Below are 20,635 nucleotides of genomic sequence, written 5' to 3'. Positions count from 1 at the left end.
TGCTTGTACATCATCTCATATGCGTCTGTAAACCTTTAGACACCAATTTCCTTCCATAGTTTTAGCCCCATACGGTCTCTCCGTTCACTGAGAAGTATCGCAGCAGCGCCCTCTAGGGGAGCAGTTTCGGTGCTGTGGGTTTGTGAGCATGCGTGGTGGTACGTGAAAAGTTTCTCCCTGAGTAACAGTTGTCAGGCACTTATGTAAAAATGCTGACCTATCCTCACCACTAACAGACTTTAATATGTAATAAAATTTATATGTTTATATTATACTTGGTTAAATATAACGTTGTCGACACGGTTATGATTTTAAGACGAGTTCGTCTTCTCTAAAGACCCGATAGTAATGCGCCGAAACGCTGCCTGGCAGACTAATCACGGGGAATAATAACAAATTGCTGACGTTGTCTTCTGTGTCCTGTTCCGGTGGCGGAAGATGGCTGACGGTGGACACATAACAGCAAGAAGATGCGACTCCAGCTCTCTGTCCTCTGTGAGTATGGACACCATCTCCGCCCTGACGGAGCTGGAGGACCTGGAGAAAATTTACCAGCAGCTCTGCGAGGAGGAGGTTCGTACCAATGGCCGCTGACGGTGGTTTGTTTGCGGCACACAGGTGCTGTCGTCATCCACGTAAACTTAACAGGCGCTCCTCCTCAAACCGCTCCTGAGAAGGATGTCTGCTTTAATAGATATTCACAAAACAGCAAGCTTTAATAATAGTTTACTGTCATCAGTAGGAATGCAGTCATGCACCGTGTCACTTCATATTTATTGTTTTTCCTGTTAAATCACCATGGATCGCCTTCTTCCTGCTATCAGTTGCTTCCCAGTATTTGTTGTCGCTTCGTTTTCTCATTAAGTTTTACTGTGTTTATATTCAACAAGCGCCTACTTACATACATAACTCCTTTACCGCCTTTTAGAGGTGGGCAGATCGATCCAAATATCTAGTATCGATTCCAACACTAATATTGATATCGGATCGATACTTGCTACACCAGCATATTTCCTGCGTTCTCCGCACCCCTCAGATAAAAACCAGACTTTTGAGAAACAAATGTCCTTAAGTCAAATACAGACAATCAGCTGTAACAATGTGAATATGCAAAATGGGAAATGATAACATGAAAACACTCTACAGTGTTTGTCTCATCAGTCATGGTATGATGACAGAGATGGACCAATTTACCCTTATTGGACATTTTATTAAGTAGACCTGAATTTACAGTGTATTGTCTGAATGTTGCGGCAGAAACTGAGACTCATCAGACGAGGCAGCGTTGTTCCAGTGTTCTGTGTTCCAGTTTTGGTGAACTGACAGGACTGCTGTTGTAGGTTCTTCTTCAAGTGATTATTTCAGTTACTGTTGCCTTCCCATCAGCTTGAAGCCCATTCTCCTTTGACCTCTGGAATCGGCAAGGTATTTTCTCCCAGAGATCTGCTGCTCACTGGATATTTCCTGTTCTTCAAACCAATCTCTGTAAACTTTAGAGATGGTTATGTGGAAAAATCTCAGTAGATCTGTAGTTTCTGTAATACTCATACCTGTCTGAATACTCATAGCCTGTCTGACACCAACAACCATCCCATGCTGAAAATAACTTAATTCACCTTTTGTCCCCATTCTGATGGTCATTTGAACTTAAGTAGGTTGTCTTAGTTACATCTACATGGCTAGATGAACTGAATGTGATTGCCTGATTAAATATTTGGATAAATGAGCAGTTGTACCTAATGAAGTGTGGATAAAGTAATGTGAGTTGTGGGAACTCTATAAAGAAAAAACTGGTGTTTGTTTTGTGTTTATTGCAGAAAGAGGTGGAAACAGAGCTGGACAGACTGGTAGGGCAGGAGGGGGCCATTCACACTAAAATGCTGGCACTACACAGGATGGGGTACACACAAAATCAGCTGCTGGTCTAAAGTATTTAAATGCTAATCTGTAATGTGTTGTACTGAGAAAAAAATGCTTTCTCTCTTTCCTCTGTAGACCCAACCTCCAGCTGATTGGAGGAGATGCCAGCCAGCTGTCGGGCATGATCACTTTTACCTGCAGCCTGGCTGAAAACGTCAGCAGTAAAGTACGACAACTAGACCTGGCAAAGGTGAGCATGCATACATTTTAAAGCACTCCCATCAGACCCGCTCAAAATCAGCAGTTTTTTGTTTTGCTTTTTTTTTTGCTTTTTGGCACTATAACTTGCAAATTTAAAACCAGCAAATTTGTACCTTTGAAGTACACAAAACATAGTATTTTTTTTACCGTACTTGTTACAGGATTTTGGAGACCTTGTAACTTTATAAGGACAGGAGATGGCTACATGAAATTTATAACCCATCTTTGAATGTCAGTAAAAGATGTTAGCATGTGAAAGGTCTCCTTTTAGGCCATCATTTTGATACCAGGTTCATTTTCTAGGCGTGACTCCTTCTGGGTCAAAACAGCTTTGATTTCTGAACATGTATCTCATTTGATTTCCCTCAGACGCGGCTATATAACGTCATCCAGCGTGCCGACGATATCCTCGACCTGAAATTCTGCACAGACGGGGTGCAGACAGCTCTGCGTAATGAAGATTACGAACAGGCCGCTGCTCACATCCATCGATACCTGTCTCTGGACCAGTCCGTTATCGAGCTGAGCAGGCAGGGAGAAGAAAGTATGGAGCCTCTTGTTCTACATCAGCGTGCAATCTTAAACTGCAGGCTTAGGATTAATTAAGCAAATGGAAAATGCAGTTACAGTTGATTTGAAAAAATAAAGCTCCATATAGCAGTTAAAGTCGTTACATTAAGGTTTGGGTAAGTGCCACAAAGATAAACTAACACTACCATTTCATTACGTCTGCACAGGCAGCGCTGTGGACGCCAGTCTGGTCCTACTGCAGGAAGCAGAGCAGAAACTAAAGGTCATTGTTGCAGAGAAGCTTGATGAAGCCGTAGCAGCAGTCGACCTGGCACAGGTGGAAAGGTTTTTCAAGATCTTCCCACTTCTTGGCCTCCACCAGCAAGGCCTCGCTCGATTTGGCCAGTATCTCTGCAGTCAGGTCAGTAATGAAAACAAGTCCTTTAGTTTAGTTTCCTTTGATCCTTTTATATTTGCTCTTTAAACTTAAAGAAAGCTGAATCTCACAAACCACTTAAACCACTTAAACATAAAGAGAGATCCGTGCATGCTGGCTGGTTCCGTGTGTGTGGATGAAAATTAGGGGGTGATGTGGATCCAGATTTGGCTTAATGGGGACATTACAATTCAGCAGTGATAGCACATTGGCAGTCCATGAGAGAGTGTCCAAAGTATGTGGAACAGCCGGTCAATGGGCCACTCTTGAGCCAAGGAGACAAGTAAAGTTATAACATTCAAAGAGCTGAAGTGAAACCGAAAGTTAAAAACAGAGAAAAGTGTCACTGCAGCCGCTCTTTGTGCTTTTCATGCTGTATTTTTTTATCTTTGGTGTTTGTTTCTCGCTGTTCTCGTTCCCGGTGATTTTCACTGCTGCTCCCTTCAGTGTTCCAGCCCGCTTTCCAACCAGTGGTTGAAAACGCCTGTCTGCAAGGCTCTCCATAAGCAAATACACAGACAGCGGTAGCACAAAATTAAGCATAACTCATCATAGGTGGTGACCCTAACTGTAGTCTTATGCTATTATGTGTTATTTATCCATCATAAATTTCTTTTCTATTTTTCCTAAAATGTTTTGCTTTTCTTCAAAGGATAGGTTTGGGGTTGGGTTCTTCACCAATGATCAGTTAAAAGTTGTCTGGTTTACTGATGAAGGTCACCTGCCAGCAAACCAGAATGGGTTCATCGGTGGGGATTTTACTTTGTTGTGAACACAGACAGCTGCAGAGACTACAGACGTACAGTCATTGTAATGTAACACATGTTAAATTGGTGTTGTTGTAGTGTAGTCCACATGGATGCGGTTATAAAAAATTTTAAAAAAGGCAGGTACACAGATCACCATCAGGTGACGATATTTACGTCACTCAGACCCAAGTAGACCTCAGCGGACTCACAGATATGGAAACTAACTTAGCCTCCTGTATGCTGGCTTGCCGTGCCAGCCGTTGGAAGGAAACAGTATGGTTTAAAAAGGCAAAAGCAGAATACTTACAAGCCAATGTTTTGGTATGGAGGATGAGTGACTTACATAAATCATGGTCTCGTGCTTGGTCGGGGCACCTACTAGTCAGGGGCCTGTGAGCCACTTCTTCTAGGTGTGGCTTTTTACCCCCAGCCATAAAAGGCAGAGCGGGCGAGCAGTGTGGACACCTAAGATTGTGAGTGTGATAACTTGGGAACATGGCGATGTTTTGAAATTGATACCACAGACTCTGTAACCTCGACGTCAAATTGAAGGTTAGCGGCCAGGTTTTCAGAAGAGCTTGTGAATGCGTTAACTCGTGAAGAAACTCGCCTATGATTTTAAAATCGATACCATAGATGTGTCTACTTAGAAGGCTAAGGGATAGGACTGGCATCACCGGTATGTTTTTTTTTCTTTTAATGCTTTCTTTTCTTAGTTTTTCCTTGATTTGTTGCTACTGCTTGTACACCTGAAGCACAAGTAGTCACACATTGATTCTAAATGTGAGGATGCTTATCTGTTTATTAGGTTTTTGTACATAAAGATTCATATTTTTAACATAACAGCTTAGTTTGAGTGACATGAGGGCAGTTGTGGCTGTAGTAGTGGCCTTAGTCGAGGTGCATATTTTCTTTTTGTCCCCTATTTATGCATTTCATCACACTTGTAATTTCAGTTTATCCTGATTTGAGTCATGTATTTTAGTCTGCTACAATATGTCATTTTGATTCACACACTCTCACACAGCTTGCCTCCAAAGCTGAGGAGAACCTGCTGCTAGCGACTGGAGCAGATCTGGGTGAGAAGAGAGCTCTGCTGATATTTGCAGACACGCTAACGCTGCTGCTGGAAGGTGAGAAAACACAGACTGTGCGTGTCTGCCTGAATTCTCCTTTGCATGCTCTCTCCACCCGTGTGCTGGTTTGCGTTCACAGGTATCGCTCGCGTTGTGGAGACCCATCAGCCAATAGTAGAGACGTACTACGGTCCAGGCCATTTGTACACGCTCATCACTCACCTGCAGCAGGAATGTGATCGCCAGGCCCAAAAAATAGTTGACAGGTTCATCCAGCAGAGAGGATACCACACCAAGGTGTGTGTGAGACGCCGGAGCTGCATCACATGGTTGCTTTCACTGCGTCCCTGACCCGGCTGTGACCTTGAATCTGCTCTTTAGTTTCAGGTCGTCCAAAGCAGCATGATGAAGAGTGTTCCAGGGGAGAGGATCGAGCCAAGGTGCGTGTGTTTGCCTGAGCGGGATGCTGCATTTCCTACATGTTTGAGGGTTTATATTTTTGTTTATACCTCCTCCTTCCACAAACAGGGAGCTGGATCCCGTCCTGGCAGAAGTCACTCTGATGAACGCGAGGGCGGAGCTCTACCTGCGCTTTCTACGTCGCCGCGTGATGGCTGACTTTGAAGTTGGGGACGCTCAGAGCATCACGCAGGGTAGCTTCATGTGTGATTTGTTTGTTTGTTTAAATTCAAATGTGAATGTAAAGAAGTGCGCAGTTGAAAATGTGTGTTTTCCCCTCCGTGTTTAAACACACAGAGCATCAGCAGAACGTGGAGAAGCTGCTGAAACACTGCCTGCTGAGCACAACGATGCAGGAGCTGATTGGTTATTACATTCCCATGGAAGAGTACTACATGAGAGAGTCTGTCAACAAGGTCAGCTGAGTGCAGTGTTATTTCTTTACTTCAAAGACTCAGTTCACACATCGAAGACTGTTTATGTCTGCTGCACTGACACAAACGTGAAAAGGTTGTGTAACATTTCTGTGCATGTGCAGGGAGCTGTACACGTCGAGTCTGAGGTTAAAAAAAAAAAAAAAAAAAAGCTTAAATTCTGCAGGTCACCCTCATCTCTGCGTCAGGCTACATTAGCTGCTGATAGTATAATGCACTCAGATGACAGACCAAACTGTGGTGGTCATGTTGCATCATGGGTAATGTACACATCTGTTTTAGAAAGGGAAAGAGAATATGAAGGATAAAAAAGGCAGCTGGCTGGTTTTACGTGCAAATTCATCAGCATTTTCTTACTTGAATTTATCTGTGATTTCACTGCAAACATTAAAAATTGCTTAGATTACCAGAGAGCAGATGATTCCCAAAGTGTGGCCTGCAGCCCCCTGGTGGGCTGTGAAGGTACTGCCAAGGGTTAATTGGCAATAAATACAGGCTGTGTCCAAACGATTTATCCAATTTCAAAAGGTTGTATTTTTTAAAGCAGTGGACATTTTAAATTTGTGTTTGGGGTTTGTGTTTTTGTTGGGGTTTTTTAAGCTATCGTCACTCCTGAGCAAATGCTTTGCTTCTCTCTTGAAAAAGGTTTACAGCTTTCCCTAGTGGAACAGTTCAGAGCACACATATTTCCTTCATCAGGGTTTCTTAACCTTTTCCCTGCACTTTAGAATGCCCAAAAACTTCACACATCAACTGTTTCTCATTTATGATTAGTGATGAAAAAAAAGGCTCGGCAGTGCTCATGTAATACAAAAAGACAGGTCAGCCGGATAGATCAGCAATTTCCTGTTTGTTTACTTTTCCTGAAACAGTTATGTGCATTAATTTAACGTAGTTTTACTCCACATTCATCCCCTGGTTGTCCACCCTGGCCGTGCAGAAGCTCTGTGCGTTACATAGAAAAATGAGGACATTTCAGCATATGCTAATTATAAATAGACAGACAGACTGATTCTCATTCAGTCGTGTCCTGAATGTGACAGTAATTTTACATGTGTTTGATTACTAGCAGGTCTGGCAATGAAATGGCTATAGTGACATTTTTAAAAACCAAATGTAATATTTGTAGACGAGATCTGAATATACTCCAAACATGCATCCAAAAACTTAACTCTTTAACACCCGAGTATCAAACAGGATGCCTGACTTATAAATAAAATATTTCTCATGTTTCTGGAACAGTTTAAAGTTTCTCTCTAGCCCAAACTTGTAGAAGAGCAACGGTAACAACAGCAGTACCTTGTGATTGCTTGTGCTACTGACTAATAAAGTCAAGTTGCTCATGTCAAGCTCATTTTACATCGGAGGCAACATACACTTTGACCTTAGATGGGCCGGACAAGTAAAAATACCCTTTCTGTCACTATAAAAATGTGTTAGCTACACATTAAATCCCTAAGATATCTCAATATAAGTACAAAAATATAACAAATATAATATTAGAAAAAATGCCATTTCATCTTTAGTTCTAATTTTTCTACTTTTTTTTTTTTTAATGCGTTTGAGTAAATGAAAGAAATCTGTCAGCACCACTCTTTGGGCCTACATTTATAAGAAAATTCTGGTAGCTCATTACCCAGACTGTGTTGTAATTATAAGGTTTTTGTTAATTCCCTGAAAACCTCCTGTTTTTATTAGTTATGCACACATTGTGCATAAATCTGTGCACACATTCGAAACAAAAACAGTTTGCATGTTATACAGTGAAAAAAAGAGTAACTTTCTATCATTTTATTGTTTATGTGTTACCTTATTACTGTAGTATAAAGTAACTTCACGTTTTTCAAAGCCCCTGATTTATTCCTCACCATATTACTTACTCCTCTCCTCCCCCAGGCTGTTGCTATGGACACATACGAAAAGGGACAGCTGACCAGCAGCATGGTGGACGACTGTTTCTACATTGTGAAAAAGTGCATCAGCAGAGCTTTATCGAGTTCCAGCATCGACTGCCTCTGTGCGATGATCAACCACGCCAACTCTGTGCTGGAGTCTGACTTCAGGTCGCTCGCTCATTTTCTACCTCTTTAAAATCCTTGGGTTTTTTTGGTTTTACACATTTATTACATTGACACGTGCCCCTTTCCTGCCTCATCTGCCTCTTCTCACCCGTCAGGGAGGTGTTGTATAACAAGCTGCGGCAGGGCTTCCCGGCTACGACACTGCAGGACATCCAGCGTGGTGTCAGCAGCGCGGTCAGTCTGATGCAGAGCAGCTTACAGCAGGGCAAGTTCAACACGCTGGGCATCGAGAGCACCGAAGACGCCAAGGCTGCGTTCCTGGTGAGACCGCTCGACACAGAAATACTTGCCTCACTCGTAGAGCAGTTCCTTAGAAATCTTTGTCAGACTGTAAGAAAAATGAATCACTCACATCTGCTGTGTAAGCCCTTTAAAAAAGAGCTCAGCAGTAATTTAAAGGAGGAATCGAATGAATGAGCTAAGTGAGTAGCGCTTTAATTTTTAAAATGGCTCTTTGTTGAAACAAGAGCAACTTCAAAAACCTTTTTAATATCATTATAAATTGAAATTAAGAAACACTTAAAGGCTTATAACTACCAGCTGAGGCAGGAGATGTCAAAATACCTCATCTCCAGCAGATTATAGTTTTTAAAGCAGGACTGAGTCACGCTGGCTGTAAGAATCCTTCATTCGCACTCGTCCCCCACTCAGGTGACCCTGAATAACGTCGAGGTGTGCAGTGAGAACATCACAACTTTAAAGAGGAACCTGGAGGTGAGTTTGTGCCACAGCTCTTCCTTTCTCCTGTTTATTGTGTTATTTTTATTTTTCTCCCCATAAATTTAAATTTTCTTTCCGGTCAGAACGACTGCTCCAAGTTGTTCAGTCAGGGGGTCGGCTCTGGAGAGCAAGCCAAGATTGAGAGCTGTTTGTCCGACCTTGTCAGCACGTCCACAAAGTTCAAAGATCTATTACAGGTTGGACGTGCATGCAGACACACACACACACACACACCACATGCTTGTCTGCACAGACTTGTATATTTTCTTAATTGGAGTGGGAGCCTCAGGATGGAGAACTGTTGTTAGACCAGAGAGCGCCGTGGAGGGAGCGCTCTTATTTATTTAACAAGTCACAGGAGAGCTAGAAGCGCAGCTTTAATGAGATCTTTTAATAAAGCCCTGTTTTCGAGGAGGTGCGTGTCGTTGTTGTGTAACCCCGGGGATACTCCGGGCGTGGCTGCCTGACATCCGGCTCCAATGAAGCAGAGCGCACCTGCTCCACACGGTGCTTATGATTCCAGAAAATGCATCCCAGAAACAAGTTTTTGCTTCGTGTTGGCGCTGGAGAAGCCAAAGACTGGAACAGCATAGAGCACCCAGTCAGTTACTAAAATAACAGACCTCGTGCTCCCGGGGTATCCCAGTATTCCGTGAAAACATGACAAACCCACAACCCGTGTGCTTCCAGAATAAAGAGAAATGGAAAGAACTAAGAATTTATTTATTTATTTTTTAAGGTCAGGTATTTGTCTTTGGTTTTCTTTCACAGGAGGGTCTGACGGAGCTAAACACAACAGCCATAAAGCCTCAGGTCAAACCCTGGATCAGCAGCTTCCTGTCCATCTCACATAACATAGAGGAGGTAACACTTTCACCTTTCTGCACACGAATAAATCAGATGTTACAGAACGTCTTGCTGCAACTGTCTGCATCCCTCACAGGAGGAGTTTAATGACTATGAAGCTAATGACCCCTGGGTGCAGCAGCTCATCGTCAACTTGGAGCAGCTGATGACAGAGTTTAAGGTGTCTTTTAAGATTTGACTTTGTGTTTACCGGCTAAAGATACTCTTCCTCACTGTTTAGTAAACTTCTCTTCTCGCCTTCTGATCTGAACTCCCCGCCAGACGGCCCTCTCCCCGGTCATCTACGACACGCTGACCAGCCTGATGACCAGTCTGATAGCTATTGAAATGGAGAAGACGGTCCTCAAATGCTCGTTCAGCAGGGTGAGGCGCTTAGCTTGGCCACTGGGTGGCAGCGAGCTGCTTGTGCGTCACATCACTGACACTCCCCTGAAGAAAGGCCTCCAATAATTTATTAATGAGTTCAGAAAGGCCTGTAGCAGAGGGTGCTTCCTTCTGGCACGGCAGCTTCTTCCTATTTTTGTGCAGCATGTTTTTACATAACCTCTAAATAAATTATGACACAATGTAGAACATATAGACCTAAAAAAGAAAGTTGCCGTGTACATAAAACAGATGTTATTTTTGACTTTTCTGTTGTAGCTCGGGGGGCTCCAGTTCGATAAAGAGCTCCGGTCTCTCGTGGCGTACCTCACCACCGTGACAACCTGGACCATCAGAGACAAGTTCGCTCGCCTCACACAGATGGCCACCATTCTCAACCTTGAGCGGGTAATTTAGACTGTTTTAGAAACACACACACACCATTTATGGGGGCTTAGCACCAGTGATGGATTGTGACTAGCAATGTTTTTGCTATTGGGAAATATCTATGTGACAGCTTTAGCTGCTATCCATCCATTCTCTTCCGCTGATCCAATTTAGGGTCGCAGGGGGGCTAGAGCCTATCCCAGCTGTCATAGGGTGAGAGGCGGGGTACACCCTGGGCAGGACAACTTTAGCTACGAGTTGCTTTCATTAACTTGGCTTTAGCCTACCTGATACAGCAATGAAATGTGGCCTGCTGGCTTAAATGCAGGAGTTTTTTTCCCCTGTATAAGTCAATTTTTGGTATTCCTTTCCCCAAAGAAGTCCCCAGTCAGTATCACGTTGTCAACTGGGATTTCTTTTATTCACGATAATGCAGCTTTTTGTCTAATAGCATGTTTAGAAATGACAAGAACAATGGGCTCATGTGGTTTCCACAGAGTGTGGACCACTCGTGCTTTCTGTCATACTGTTGTGAGCTGGAGAAAACACTCTAAAAGTACCAAAAATAACTAAAGTTACTATTACTCGCCTCTGTCAGTGCGCCCCAGGGTGGCTGTGGCTACAATGTAGCTTGCCATCACAAGTGTGTGAATGTGTGTGTGAATGGGTGGATGACTGGTTGTGTAAAGCGCTTTGGGGTCCTTAGGGACTAGTAAAGTGCTATACAAATACAGGCCATTTACTTTACCGATTTCTTCTGCAGGTAACTGAGATCTTGGATTACTGGGGCACTAATTCAGGTCCCCTGACGTGGCGACTGACGCCGGCAGAGGTGCGTCAGGTCCTGGCGCTCCGCATCGACTTCCGAAGCGAGGACATTAAGAGGCTGAGACTGTAACCCTTGGAACTGGTGTGCGGGTGCCTTCGATTGCTGTGAGAGTTTTCACTGCAGAACTCTGTTCGCATTTCTGTGGAGTACGGACAGGCCGAGGATTTCTTTTTATCTGAATTCGTTGGGGGGGTTCAGACCTTCTGCTCTTCACCCCTGACTGATGACAGTCTATATCATTATAGCCGGGCTTTTATGGGGCAGGGATTTTGACGAATTTGATAGGAATTAACTGTAAAATATGAGAACGTTCTGTTAAATGTTTAATTAAAAGCGTGACTGTGTAATTATATCTCAGTGGGAGTTTAACCTGTAACTGGCTCTGAGAAACGAGGACACACTGGGACTGAGGAGCGGCGCTCTGCGGCTCTCGGTGAAACAGAGCAGTAATGAACATCGTACCCATTAAACTGACAGAAGCAGGTCAGACAGCTGATCCAGCCTAGTCATTCAATATATGAATAGCTCCTTGTCTGCAGCGATGGAACACTTTTAACCTAATAAATCGAGAGCTGCTGTGCGACGCCTCTGATCCCCCGCCATCCGCCACATTTCACCGAGTGCTGCTCCGCTGCTGCGCAGGACCTGCTCCCAATCTTTTATACATATTTCTGACACTAAATACAAAGCTGTGCTCACCAGGCGATGAAGCATTAAAAGTGGTCCACTCTCATAATGTTCAGCCTAATTTCCCGGTTTAACTGTAGTTCTCGGCACAGATTAAAGCAGGTCAGCGTTTGTTTAAAGTTTTGTTTTTGTTTTTTCCTGAGCAGCGTTGCAACTGTGACCGTCTCATTTTTTGTTTTCCTTTCAGTCCTGTGTAATCAGACTCAGACAAACGCAGGGATAGTTAGGAAAAGTGTGGCTTTAATGTAAACACAACATTCGATTGGCTCAGCACAAACATTCCACATGAGAGCAACCAATAAACTACTGAATAGGATGAGGGGTGCAGCACAAAAACATTCACAGTAAAAAAAAGAAAAAAGAAAAAAAATCTGGTATAATCATAATATATATATACAGTACGGTGCTTTTTTAAGGTGAAAATGGAGATATGAGGGTTGATATGTGATGGCTAGAGAGTATACAGGGGTGGGAAGATGAATTTCTGGGTGCATGGGTGAAAATGGAGAGCTGGGGGTTTTTTTGTTTGGTTTTTTTTGTTTTTTGTTTTTCCTTCTCTGTGAAAGAGAAACATGACAGGAGAGAAGGAGAGGAGAGTGGTGGTGGGATAATGGTTCCCTCCTCACTGATCAGGAGAGGGGAGGTGAGGAGGAGGAGGGAGCGGGGGAAGAAAAACTTGACTCCCCAGACAGAGGCTGCCTCAAATGAAATTGTTCTCCTCGTGCAGTCTTCTATTTCTACACAGATTCACATCGAAGGGTCACGCACCACACGGAGAACAAGATGTCATCGGAGGGCTGATTTCTACCCTCTGAACCGAAGGCGGGAATCGGTGCACCCCAGTTATTTTGTGACAGGAAATAAATAAGGTGGCATGGGATTTCAGGAGGTAGGAGGAGGCATGTAGGGCGTGAGGCTTAAATAAATAAATCATTCACTGATAATAAAATGTTATATCTGTTGGTTAAATAATAGAGTCGATATAATGAGCTATGATTTCTGATCCTATTCCCCTAACTGTCGTTCTCAGATGGTTGGCACCGATATTTTTTCAAGAGATATCATTGGCTGTTAGGTATTTCCTCAGGCTACAGGAGGCCAGTGGTGATGGGCAGCCACTCTGAACAGAAGGATCCTCTCTTCTAATCGTGATTAAAGTAAAAGAGAAAACCGAGAGTGGAACAGACCTGGGGGGCTACTCCGTCATGTGCGCGTCTGAAGGAAAGTTTAAATAAGCCTCCTTCTTTTCCATCCATAACCCTCAGCCACAAGTACAGCACCTCCCTGACATCCCTGTCGTCATATCCACACACAACAGCAGCTCTTCAAACGGCGCACCAGAGGCTGTATTCAGTCCAAAGAGGCGAGCCTTGAGACTTGCACTTAAAAACAAAAATGCCCACAAATTCTGGGGACAATATTCCACGTTGTGCTTAACCCAAAAAAAAAGAGCACGCTCCTCACATTACATTTCAAACTCCGGCTGAATAAACCCCTGGTGCTGCCGCTTCTGACCCTCCCGGTTGTTGACACAGTCATCGACGAAACAGCAAACATTCAGCTCAAAAACACATTTTGAAAAAAAAAAAGAGACAAAAACTGGGGTTTTTTTATACTGAAATCAAAATAAGAGGAAGAGGAACAAATCATGGCAATAATCCAGTGTGGTGTCTGACGGCAGCTCTTTGGGTCCGTTTGGACGTGTAGAATTACATATTTATGTGTTTAAGTATCATCAAAATTATTATTAACACCTCATACACTCCATGACAACCTCTGTGCTTGGCCAGGCCTCAGTATAAGCCACACCCTCTAAGGTTGTTTGCAATAATGATGTCGGTGACGGCATCAAACACTACCTGGATGTTTCCCGTGTCTGTGGCACAGGTCAGGTGACAGTAGATCTCCTTGTTTGGAGAGCGGTTCTTACTCTCAAACTGAACCTGAATATATGCAGTAGCGTCTTCGTAAGTGTTAGCACCTGGAGAGAAAACAGCAGAGGGCGATTAAAGCGCGTCGCTTTGCTCGGGAAGCCGCTCCGACTGAGGGCGCGGGACTCACCTGTGTATTCTGGAAAACAGATAGTCAGCGGGGACTTCTTTATCTTCTCAGCGAACAGATCCTTCTTGTTGAGGAAGAGGATGATGGAGGTGTCGATGAAGAACTTGTTGTTGCAGATGGAATCGAAGAGCATGAGTGATTCGTGCATGCGGTTCTGCGGAAAGAACAAGTAAAACGATGAGGGGAGTCTGATAAAAACACACACAGGCCCAAAGGAAAGCCGGCAGCGCTTCAGTAAAGATTGTTTCTTACTGCTTTTGTTACTTGGACACAGGCCCGGTCTGAGCCCAGAAAAACCCTGATAACTATAAATCGCAGTCCCAGCTTTAATGATTGTTTAATCGCTTCTGTTATGAAACAGAACAAACACACATTTTACAGGATTATTATTATTCCTGTTAACTCAGCCGAGGCACTTGGCAAATATGCATGTGTGGGGGTTTTCCGTCACAGAGGCCTTTTAGAGAGGTTTTAGCCAAACACAAAGAGAAATCACCAGCCTTGTCACATTTTTTAACCACTTTTGCTAATCTTAGTCTGATGTTTTTCTTTTTTCTTTTTTTGCACTTGAAATGGTTGGAAATCACAGGGAAAGGCATTGAGTTCTGTCAAGTATGGTGACAAAAGTATTAAGCCAGGGGGAAAAAACCTGTATGTGTCAAATTTATATTGAAGAAGAGATAAACAGATGAATAAGAAGTGTTTTTTTCTTAAAATTTAAAGTCTGAGAATGGAATGAGGTGGTGTGTGGACTGTACATCCTACCTCTGAGACAAATAGAGATTGTATAAATACATATTTTTATACAAATATATAACACGTGGCGAAAAAAACTTGCCATGAAATCTTCAAGTTAATTGGACGGCTTCTAAGTTTTATTGGATTAGCGTCAGTGGAGGGATTCAGGCACACTTACAGTTGTTTCATCTTCATGGAGCACCTGGTCGTACCCACTCAGAGCGACGCAGAAGATGATGGCCGTCACATCTTCGAAGCAGTGGATCCATTTCTTCCTCTCTGACCTCTGACCTCCCACGTCAAAAAGCCTGGAAAAGGGCGGGGGGTGTCAATACAGAGCGGGAGCAGAAAACCTTTGAACTTCGAGCTGGAGCGGCTTCCTACCTGAAGTGGAGGTTTTTGAAGGTGAAGTGGGTTTCGACGATACCAGTGGTCTTCACACGGGTTCTCAGGATGTCCTGCTCTGTGGGCTGGTAGTCTGCCGCACCGATTCGGTCTAAACTGTCCAGATAGCTGATGAAGGAAGACAGGAAAAGCAGTGGATTAAAATTGTGGATTTTTTGTTTGTTTTTTTTCCTTTTGTAGTCTTTTTGCTCAACTCACTATTTAGCCGAATCATTAAGCTGGTATTCTCGAGCACGGTTGAAGCACTCCTGAGTCCCGGCGTCGGCCCATAAACGCTTCATAGCGCTGAGGAGCTCTGCGGAGTACGGCTCTGTGTCCTCCATACGACTGACCACATCACAAACCAGCTTAGCATCGGCCTGCACGAGCACATTTCATTAGATCAGGGAAGAGCAACTAAATTATATCAGTATATTTATTATTCATCATCTGTCAGAGCTGTATATATGGGGCTTTTTAAATATGATAAATCAAAATACACATCTGTTCCTCTAAATGGATGCTACAAAGAAGTTGAAAAGTACACTAGATAAAACTGCTGCATCCAGTCCTTAAATCAAAACCCAAAGATGCTGTGAACTACATGAGACCAAACTTCGAGGTTATTTTGTTAAAATTGCAGCTTCTGAAGAGCTGAAGGGTGAAGGCAAGACTAACTTTTCGATCCTTGTCTCCAAACTCAATGCCCAGTGAGTCCATGGCTCGAAGGATGGCTGCCAAGCTCTGGATGGTGTTGCTGTAGACCACAGGCTTGTACTGCTTCACATCATCCCCAGAAAAGCCATCTTCATGAATAATCCTGCACAAGTACAGAGATATTAAAGAGGGAAAAGTCAGACTAGTCCGTATGCTAATGCACAGCTAAATAACTGCCTTTTCACAATAAAAGTTCTGCCTCTGTGTGTGCGCACGTGTGTGAGGTGGTTACTGTCTTATCATGCTCGCTCCCGTGTTCCTACCATCTCTGCCTTAAATCCATCTTTAAGTGTGTGTGTATAGTGTGTATAATGAGGCAGAAATTGATCACACACTCCGTCTGTGATCTGTAATTGGGCAGTAATGTGATATTTATAATTTATGATGGGAAATGGGGTGGAATCAGTCAGAGCACCAATCAATCACACAGTTAAACTCCTCCATAATCCGGGTAGCATTAAATCATCCATCAGGACATCCTCACCCCCTGGCTTGATCGATAAAATGTCAGGTGCATCCTCCTGAAAACTGACCCACGATCCACGTTTGAACTCCTTAAAGCGGGCACCCCGTCCCCTCGCTTGTCATCAGCAATTGATATTTGATTGGGGGGGTGGGGTGGTAAATATGGGATAACGGTTTTAATATATTCATCTCATTAGTGCACATTATGAAAAGATGTTTCATGGCAGGGAGATCAGCCTCACGCCCTGAATCTCCATCACCATCATAAAAATTAACAGTCGTGTGAAATAAAACATTAACCCAGAGGGAAACAGGAGCAGAGGTGCCATCTAAAGCTGATAGGAATTATATCCATCGATTAATCGCTCATGCAGTGAGTATTTCCAAAGTGAAAATACTCAAAATACAATTACAGATGAAAGAAAAGCACCATTCAATCATCAGACTAAGTTCCTGACAATTAACTAATTGGTGAAGCTCTAAGATAACTGTGACTATTGATCAATCCTACAAGGACGTGTGTGTGCACAAAATGCTTATAGTGACAAAAAACCCTGCATAATAATAACTAGTCTGACTAAACGAGATACAGGGAAGTGGATAGTTGTTATAAAATTATGAAATTATTAAGAATTCAAAGCACTAGTTTAAGGTATATGCTACTAATAAAGACCAATCACAGAGTGTGACAGTGGAAATGTATATAAATAGACATGCCTGACATTTCTGCAGCTGCAACTGACTGCCGTGGCAAGTGCTACATCAATCTATCGATGAAGCTGCTCCTTGTTTAATTCACTCAGTCCATGTGGAAAATCTACTCTGCTGTGTGAGTCTGTGCTGCACTTTTCTGCCAAATCAAAATAAGGGCATGCAACCTGAACTCTCCAATACCTAAACTTTATTACTTATGATATGTGTGTGTGTGTGTGTGTGTGTGTGTGTGTGTGGTAAAAACCCATCCATCTGCTGCTTGCTTGGGCTGAAGGAAGCTCTGAAAGTGTTTGTAAACACTATCTGGTCCAGTGTGTGGAGTTCAGGGAAGAGTGGTGAGTTATGGGCAATCAGAGACCGCAGGGAGGGTAATGAGGTGAAGGGAAGAGGCATAGAGGGAGGGCGCAGTCGTTGCAGGAAGGAGACACAGAGATGTTTCACAGGACAGAATAAGCAGAACAGCGTGGCTTTTTCATGCTAAAACATCGAGAAACTTAACTAAGAGGGTTAGAGGAGATGACAACAGTGATTTAAAACATCAAAGAGTGATTTAGCTCAGACAGGGGGAGGTTTAGATGCTGTTTTAGAAGCCATATTTCTGCGTAAATCGGCTTTATGGGCAAAGTACTCCCGGCGATATCGGGCACTTAAAGCCATTAAGATTAAAAGCAGAGGTATTCACTAATGGACCTGTAGTCCTCACTGTAATTCACACACACACACACACACACACGCGCACGCACACACACTCGCATACGGAGAAACAACACCCACACCTCCCCAGTCGCACACTCCCTGTAGTCAAGCGAAAGCCTCGTTAACTACATTTCAGCACCCCGGCGGTGAACAGCACCCTGGGACGCACCGGTGTGGCCTCCGCAGCCTCACTGTCGGTCTGCAGGAGGTGCTCGAGTCACCGGCACTCCTCCTGGGCTATACGGCCTCTCGAAACATGGCGGCTCAACCTGCCTTAGCCCATATAGGGAGGCAGGCGCAATCTCGGGCCTTTCACTCTCGATGTGTGTAAGAGGGTCGAAATAAGGCCCCGAAAAAATTAAAATTAACGGACACTTACTTCATCTGCTTGACGATGGTGCTTTTGCCGGACTCTCCGCCGCCTGTAAAGAGGGGAGGAGGGCAAGAGTGAGAGCCGGCAGAGAAATCAGTACCACGGAGAGCACCTCCGCCCCATGCAGTCCCACCAAAAGAGGTAGACCGAGCCGAGGAGACGAAGCCCCGCGGCCGGGGCGGCTCTGATCTTACCGAGCAGGAGGAGTTTGACGTCCTTTGCGGCGACCAGCCCGTCCTCTTTCAGGTTTTTCTCGATGGCCTTGCTCCGGTCCAGAGCGGCGCGCTCCTCGGCGCTCAGCGTACATCCCATGTTTCCAGGCGAATGAGCAATCCCGTCGTCTCCCCGGTCCGCCCTGTCCCTCGCCGACTCTCTGTCACTGCGTTGTCTCGCTCGCGCTCTCCTCCCGCGCGGTCTGCTACAGCATTAGGCCCGGATTGAGGGCGAAACGGAGCCGGGATCCCGAAAAGGTCTTTTCTCCGTGACTGTGAGTCTCTGGCTCCGTCCCCTCTATCAGAGGGGGTTGAGAAGGGGGGTGGGGAGGTGGGGTCGTTGTGCTCGAGCCTGCGGGGTTGGGGTTGTTGTTAGGTGGGGAGGGGGGGTCTCGAGCGCGCGCTCTCTCTCTTTTTCTCTCGCTCTACAGGGCGGCGCTGATGGTGATGATGGCAGCGAGCGCGAGCGATTTCATCGTATCTTTTTTTTTTTTTCACGAAAGCAGGCAGGAGGAGCGCTAGAGGATGAGGGAGGGGAGGGGAGGGGGAGGAGGAGGAGGGAAAGCTGCGCGAGACTCACCTAACGCGGACAATCTGGCTGACGTCAGAGCAGCCGAGCTCTAATCACGTCCGATGAAAGATTATTCAAATGAAAGAGCCGTTTAAATGGCAAACGTCGCCCCCGTGTCTCGTGGCATCAGTGGAAATCGTGCAGCGGTGGGAACGTTAAAACGCCCCAACGCGGTCACCGTCTATTCCCTGGGACAAGCATGACGTGCGATTATGTCAACAACATAAATAGGCCCGACCTTGTGATCCCGGCGAGCGAGTTTACTGTGTAAAAGTACTACAGTGATTTTTAAATAACGTTGTTTTAGGAGTTAAATACAAATTTCGTGTATCCTATGCACAGGTATGCTATATAACGTCTGCCGTTGGGTAACTGTAACGGTGTAAAGCAGCATAATCGCAGTCACTCATACAACCACTAGCATAAACAGCTGTTTACGAATGCAAATATAACACTTTAATTTTTTTAAATATTACATTTAAGATCTTAAGCTCATTAAAAGCTGCATGAGGAAAAATGTGAAGAACAAAAATTCCCAAATGAATGTGGTGAAAGGTACAAAAAAACCCTCTCCGAAACAGGGAAGTGGACAAAAGTTTACATCCACTCATCATAGGTACAAATGTCACTGTAATATGGGGCTTTTAATTATTGTTTTTGTAACTGTTCTTTTTCTAGGGTGGAGTAATTGTACAGGATACATCTTTAATGACTTTAAAAGACAATAATTTGGCGAATATACACCCCAATAATTGCTTTAATGTCCCTTAGCAAGTTGCACCTCAACCAGATGCTTTTAGTAGCCAACAACAAACTTTTGGCATAATACTGTCTGTATACTCAGCCATTATCCTTAGCAGAATTGGTAGAGTTCATTTGAATTAATATGGTGTCCTGGTATGGACCTGAGTTTTCAGCATAATCCACAAATTTTAAGTAGGGTTGAGGTCAAGGCTTTGGAAAAACTATTCCAGAAATTTAATGCTAGCCTGCTTTATCAATTGTGTCCAAGTTTCAACTGTCTAGCTGCTGTCCTTGAGGTGAAGTTGAACAATTTGGAGGTAATTGCTTTTTTTATTATTCCATTTATTTTGTGAAATGTACCAGTGGCAGCAAAACAGCCCCAAAACACGATGCTACCATCACCATGCTGACAGATGGAACAGTGTTCTACAGTGAAAGCCTCACCTCCTCCAAACATACCTCTTGTGATCAGAGCAGGGACTTTTTTTTCTTGGTCAGCACCCTTTCAGTCCGTGACAATGTAAAACTGGCTTCACTGTGGACAGAGACCCTGTTGTTACAGAGGTTTTCAGTTCATGGCAGGCATGAGTCCTTGTGGCTCCCACACAAGGAGCTGAACATCCTAAACAATTTCCTCTCATCTGAGGGTGACAGGTTGAGTCTTCTGCCAGATTTTGGTAAAGTGAGGACATATCAGAATAACTTGTACTTATGTACAATAGTTTGAACTGATGATCTTGCAATCTGCAGTTGTTTAAAACTGGCTCCAAGAGACCTTCCTAACTTGTGTGAATCTACAAGTCTCCTTCTTAGATCTTCATTGAGTTCCTAGGTCTTTCCTTGGAGTACTGGTCAGTCCAATGAGTGCTGTTAAACAAATCCTTTTGCCAGCAAAGAAAAACTACCAGTTGTAGTTAATCATAATCACTAAGGGGAATGAACGGTGGTGTTGTCAGTTTTTAAGACATTGTAGAACCTTTAGCACCACCTATTTAAAGTTTTAAGTCAGTGTTTGTACATATTTGAATCTGTATGATTTTGACTCATTCTCAGCACCAAATTCTTGTTTTGTAAGTTATTAAAGATGTATTCTATACAATCATTCCACTCTGGAAAAAGAACAGTTCAAAGAAATAATTAAAAGCTCCAAATTGAGGTTGAAGACATCCACACCTGGACAACTGATTGCTCCAGACCAGCAAACTGCCAGAACATCTGCTTTTTTTTTTTTAGAGTTGCTC

The 20,635-nt window shown here is 43.9% G+C and overlaps 2 protein-coding genes across 2 annotated transcripts; one reads left to right on the top strand and one right to left on the bottom strand.

Moving 5' to 3' along the window:
* Window positions 1–406: 406 nt before the first annotated feature.
* On the top strand, window positions 407–11,765 carry cog4 (component of oligomeric golgi complex 4). Its single transcript, XM_063476378.1, has 19 exons — window positions 407–573; window positions 1,818–1,900; window positions 1,996–2,110; window positions 2,491–2,665; window positions 2,859–3,052; window positions 4,844–4,949; window positions 5,032–5,189; window positions 5,274–5,332; window positions 5,421–5,545; window positions 5,649–5,767; window positions 7,682–7,848; window positions 7,962–8,127; window positions 8,518–8,580; window positions 8,670–8,783; window positions 9,358–9,450; window positions 9,530–9,613; window positions 9,715–9,816; window positions 10,096–10,224; window positions 10,967–11,765. Exons 1-19 carry the CDS (start codon window positions 439–441, stop codon window positions 11,099–11,101), a joined length of 2,322 nt encoding a protein of 773 aa, XP_063332448.1. The 5' UTR covers window positions 407–438; the 3' UTR covers window positions 11,102–11,765.
* Window positions 11,766–11,939: 174 nt separating this feature from the next.
* Window positions 11,940–18,475, bottom strand: gnao1b (guanine nucleotide binding protein (G protein), alpha activating activity polypeptide O, b). The gene is made up of 8 exons (XM_063476392.1): window positions 18,062–18,475; window positions 17,874–17,916; window positions 15,581–15,722; window positions 15,122–15,282; window positions 14,903–15,031; window positions 14,697–14,826; window positions 13,781–13,934; window positions 11,940–13,700 (listed from the first exon to the last, which is right to left on the bottom strand). The coding sequence occupies exons 1-8, from the start codon at window positions 18,177–18,179 to the stop codon at window positions 13,513–13,515; spliced, it is 1,065 nt and encodes a 354-aa protein (XP_063332462.1). The 5' UTR covers window positions 18,180–18,475; the 3' UTR covers window positions 11,940–13,512.
* Window positions 18,476–20,635: the final 2,160 nt, after the last annotated feature.

The sequence above is a fragment of the Pelmatolapia mariae genome, linkage group LG1 (assembly GCF_036321145.2).
Source record: "Pelmatolapia mariae isolate MD_Pm_ZW linkage group LG1, Pm_UMD_F_2, whole genome shotgun sequence".
Lineage (NCBI taxonomy): Eukaryota > Metazoa > Chordata > Actinopteri > Cichliformes > Cichlidae > Pelmatolapia > Pelmatolapia mariae.
This window is presented reverse-complemented; position numbering and strand designations above follow the sequence as displayed.

Coding starts and splice junctions, on each gene's coding strand:
- cog4 (XM_063476378.1), top strand. CDS start 439: ATGGCTGACGGTGGACACATAACAGCAAGAAGATGCGACTCCAGCTCT. Junction 2,666..2,858: donor GAGCAGGCAGGGAGAAGAAA/GTATGGAGCCTC, acceptor ACGTCTGCACAG/GCAGCGCTGTGGACGCCAGT. Junction 10,225..10,966: donor CCATTCTCAACCTTGAGCGG/GTAATTTAGACT, acceptor TTTCTTCTGCAG/GTAACTGAGATCTTGGATTA.
- gnao1b (XM_063476392.1), bottom strand. CDS start 18,179: ATGGGATGTACGCTGAGCGCCGAGGAGCGCGCCGCTCTGGACCGGAGC. Junction 15,723..17,873: donor ACCATCGTCAAGCAGATGAA/GTAAGTGTCCGT, acceptor GTACTTGTGCAG/GATTATTCATGAAGATGGCT. Junction 15,032..15,121: donor CTTAATGATTCGGCTAAATA/GTGAGTTGAGCA, acceptor TTCCTTCATCAG/CTATCTGGACAGTTTAGACC.